General features: G+C 61.9%; 1 protein-coding gene across 1 annotated transcript in view; it reads left to right on the top strand.

Annotated features, from left to right (window-relative positions):
- Positions 1-3,252, top strand: part of GRN (granulin precursor) — a 6,780-nt gene extending 3,528 nt beyond the window's left edge. The window contains exons 5-13 of the mRNA XM_014458776.2: positions 304-416; positions 513-648; positions 770-864; positions 1,100-1,223; positions 1,502-1,599; positions 1,685-1,930; positions 2,156-2,389; positions 2,483-2,701; positions 2,785-3,252. Of these exons, the coding sequence (XP_014314262.1) occupies positions 304-416; positions 513-648; positions 770-864; positions 1,100-1,223; positions 1,502-1,599; positions 1,685-1,930; positions 2,156-2,389; positions 2,483-2,701; positions 2,785-2,922 (1,403 nt within the window). The 3' untranslated portion in view covers positions 2,923-3,252. The remainder of the gene's footprint in view (positions 1-303; positions 417-512; positions 649-769; positions 865-1,099; positions 1,224-1,501; positions 1,600-1,684; positions 1,931-2,155; positions 2,390-2,482; positions 2,702-2,784) is intronic.
- The last annotated feature ends 727 nt before the right edge of the window (positions 3,253-3,979 follow it).

Below are 3,979 nucleotides of genomic sequence, written 5' to 3'. Positions count from 1 at the left end.
ATTGCAGGTTTGATTCCCGGTCAGGGCGCATACCTAAGTTAGGGTCGATCCCCAGTCAGGGCGTGTACAGAGCACTGATGATGCTCTCTCTCACATGATGTCTCTCTCTCACCCTCTCTCTAAATCAGTAAAAACATTATCGTGGGTGAAGAATTTAAAAAAAAAAAGTGCCTGAGCCCTAGTGCCAGCCCCCCGACCCCCTGTAGCTGGGAGGGTAGGCCCTGTGCCAGCAGCTCCCTGAGTGATGGAGGCAATGACCTCCGCTGACTGGGCTGGTGGAATCCTGGGTCATCCTGTCCACAGATACCAACCCCCTGGGTGCTGTCCAGTGCCCCGGCAGCCAGTTCGAGTGCCCCAACTCCGCCACGTGCTGCATTATGCCTGACGGCTCCTGGGGATGCTGCCCCATACCCCAGGTACAGGTTTGGGAAGGTAAGGGTGGGAGGGGGGCAGCAGGAGCAAAGTGAGGGGCTGGAGGGGGCAAAGACAGAGTCGGGACCATCTCTTCTCAGGCTGTTTGCTGCGAAGACAAGGTGCACTGCTGTCCCCGTGGAACCACCTGTGACCTGGCTCATACCCGCTGCCTCACCGCCTCGGGCACCCTCCCCCTGGCGAAGAAGATCCCAGCACAAAGGACTAATAGAGCAGGTGAAGAGATGGGTGAACTTCGGGTTGGGGCTTGGGAGTAAGGAGAGGCCTTGCCTGGCTTCTAGCCGAGGAAAAGTTCCCCTCCACCCTGGCTGCCCCTCACACCTTTCTCCCCTTCCAGGGATCATGTGCCCAGATGGACAGTCCCAGTGCCCTGACGATTCTACCTGCTGTGAGCTGCCTAATGGGAAGTATGGCTGCTGCCCAATTCCTAATGTGAGTGAGGGGCTATGCCAGTTGGGTTATGTGCCCACAGCCACCTAGCCTGGACACCTACCTTGCGGGGATTCGAGGGGTCTGAGGCTGGCTGACAGGTTGCTGGGAGCCTGGCTGCTCAGGACATATGCTACCCCCTAGTGGGGGATTGGGGCAGTGCCAGCTGTCAGCCTGACTTCCTTGTGCTCAAGTAAGACTGGAAGCCACAAAGACCCACACCCTTGCCTTCACCCAGGCCATCTGCTGCGCCGACCACCAGCACTGCTGCCCCCAGGACACCGTGTGTGACCTGGCCCAGAGTAAGTGCGTCTCCAAGGAGAACACTACGGACCTCCTCACCAAGCTGCCAGCACACACAGGTACCAGAAGCAGCCCCCAGACTCCCACCTGCCCCAGGAGGAGCAGCTTCCCACCAGGCTCTTCCAGGAGCAGATATGGGGCGGGCACTGGTGGCTGCATGGAGGGGCCAGGGCAGGTACAGCCCCTTCTTCTCCGCATTGGGCTTCGCTTTAGGATCCCTGCCAGGGGTGGCCTTCCATCCTCAACATCTGGTTCCAGCTGTGGAGCCCACCAAGGGTAGGACCTCCAGACGGTCCCCAGTGCCACTGCTGACTTGTCCTCCTTGCCCAACCCACAGTGCAGGAGGTGAAGTGTGACACGGAGGTGAGCTGCCCAGAGGACTACACCTGCTGCCGCCTACCGACGGGAGCCTGGGGCTGCTGCCCTTTTGTCCAGGTACCCAGGAGTGGTGGGTGGGCTGGGCTGAGGGGGGCAGCAAGCTAGGCCCCTGTGCCTACTGCCCCTTCTCCACCCACCCTAGGCTGTGTGCTGTGAAGACCACGTGCACTGCTGCCCATCCGGGTTTACGTGTGACATAGAGAAGGGTTCCTGTATGCAGGAAGGCCGCCAGCTGCCCTGGATGGAGCAGGCCCCAGCCCGCCTCAGCCTGCCAGTCCCCCAAGCCATGGAGAGTGATGTCCCCTGTGATAATGTCACCAGCTGCCCCTCCTCCACCACCTGCTGCCGACTCGAGTCTGGAGAGTGGGGCTGCTGTCCTGCCCCAGAGGTGCATGGGTACTGGGGTAGCATGGGGGGGGGGGGGGCATTATCTTGACCTGGGCAGGTGGCCAGACTCCTGTTACCTTGCTCTTCTGCTCTCTGCCTGGCCCACAGGGGCACACCAGCTCTCAGATTTCGAGCAGAAGAAGCAGAATGGGATAGGGGCTCAGTGTTTCGTCCCACATAGCATAGCTTCCTAGATCACTCTCTCCGCCCTTACTCCCCTCGCCAGGCTGTCTGCTGCTCGGACCACCAGCACTGTTGCCCTCAGGGCTACACATGCTTGGCTGGGGGGCAGTGTCAGCGCGGGAACCAGATCGTGGCTGGACTGGAGAAGGTGCCCGCCTACCGGGCTTCCTTGTCCCAACCCAAAGACATGGACTGTGACCAGCACACCAGCTGCCCAGTGGGGCAGACCTGCTGCCCAAGCCTGAGTAAGAGCTGGGCCTGCTGCCAGTTGCCCCACGTGAGTGTCCACCTGCCTGCCCCTGGAGAGGGGAGCCGAGTCCTGGGGGTGGAAGGGACAAGAGCATAATGCCACTCCCCCCCACCCCCCCAGGCTGTGTGCTGTGAGGATCACCAGCACTGCTGCCCCAATGGGTACACCTGCAATGTGAAGGCCCGAACCTGTGAGAAGGAGGTGGATTCTGCCCACCTGCCCCTCGGCCCTCATGTGGGTGTGGGGGACGTGGAGTGTGGAGAGGGGCACTTCTGCCACGATAACCAGACCTGCTGCCGAGACAGCCGCGGGAGCTGGGCCTGCTGTCCCTACCGCCAGGTCAGTGCCACTCCCTACCCTGGGTCTGGTACGGGCCTGGCCGGGTCCTGCCCTAACCCTCGTGCCCTCCTCTGACCATCCAGGGCATGTGTTGTGCCGATCAGCGTCACTGCTGTCCCGCTGGCTTCCGCTGTGGGGCCAAGGGCACCAAGTGTTTGCGCAGGGAGACGCTGCGCTGGGACACTCCCCTGAGGGATCCGGCCCCAAGGCAGCTGCTGTGAGGAGAGACTGGACCAAAGACACTCCACAGCCCTCGGGGCCCTGTTCGGAGGGCACCCGCTGCTCAGGCCTCCCTGTCACCTCTCCCCCACCCAACTCCCCGGACTCTCCATTCTGCGTCCCCCATCACGGAGGTGGGGTCTCCATCTAAGGCCTCCCCCGTCACACGGGGAGCTGTGGCAAAAGCCACGCTACAAGCTGCCATTCTCTCTCTCAATTTCTATGGACCCTGTGGCCAGGTGCTCTTCCCTATCCACAGGTGTGAGTCTATGTGTCTATGTGTGTGTGTGTGTGTGTGTATGTGCTCCAATAAAGTTTGTACACTTTCCTAATAGTGTCTGATTTGGCCGCCCCGCCTGCCTTCCCCGGGAGATCCCTGAGCAAGGGTGGCCATCCAGCACCCGCATTCCCTCAGCCCCACAGACACACACCGAGTTCATCTCACCAGTTTTATATTTGCTGCTGCCCACAGCGGTCCTATCACATTATCCCGTTGCCCAGAGCCCCCCAGCCACTAGCCCCGTGACTTGGTAGCCCAGAGGTGGGCTAGTCAGCAAGCAGCACCCCTCTCTTCCCAGGGGTCCACGGGAGAACTCCCCCTCCCTTCCCAGCCCTCACACTAGCAGCTAAGGCCTGGCTGCCCCTCCTGCTTCCTCACAATAGAACTTTCTATGTACACCGTTTATACAGGCACTGCTTGCCCCCCACCCCACCCGCCTCCCCAGCACCTCCCAACGGGGGTCTGGACCCCTCCCACCGCCTTCTTGGAGGCAGCCATGGGGTCCCTCCCCAGCCATTACCCAGCACATACCACTGAACAGCTCTGCAGGCCTCTGGGCACCTTTCAAAGCGAGTGCCCCCGCCACTCCCTTGGGGTACGCACCCCGGGGGACAGGCGCAGGCGGGCGGGGCGGAGCCAGACCCGCAGAACGGTGCCGGGTCCGGAGGGGGCGCTAATTTGACGTTGAACACCATCAGGGGCCGCTCCTCCCGCGGGTTGCCAAGGGCTCTCTCTTGTCGCCCCGCCTGGTCGCCCACTTCCGCCCCCAGCTCGTCCTC

Source organism: Myotis lucifugus, unplaced genomic scaffold (assembly GCF_000147115.1).
Source record: "Myotis lucifugus unplaced genomic scaffold, Myoluc2.0 scaffold_100, whole genome shotgun sequence".
Classification (NCBI taxonomy): Eukaryota; Metazoa; Chordata; class Mammalia; order Chiroptera; family Vespertilionidae; genus Myotis; species Myotis lucifugus.
The sequence above is the reverse complement of the archived record's forward strand: the minus strand, read 5'-3'. Positions and strand labels throughout refer to the sequence as shown.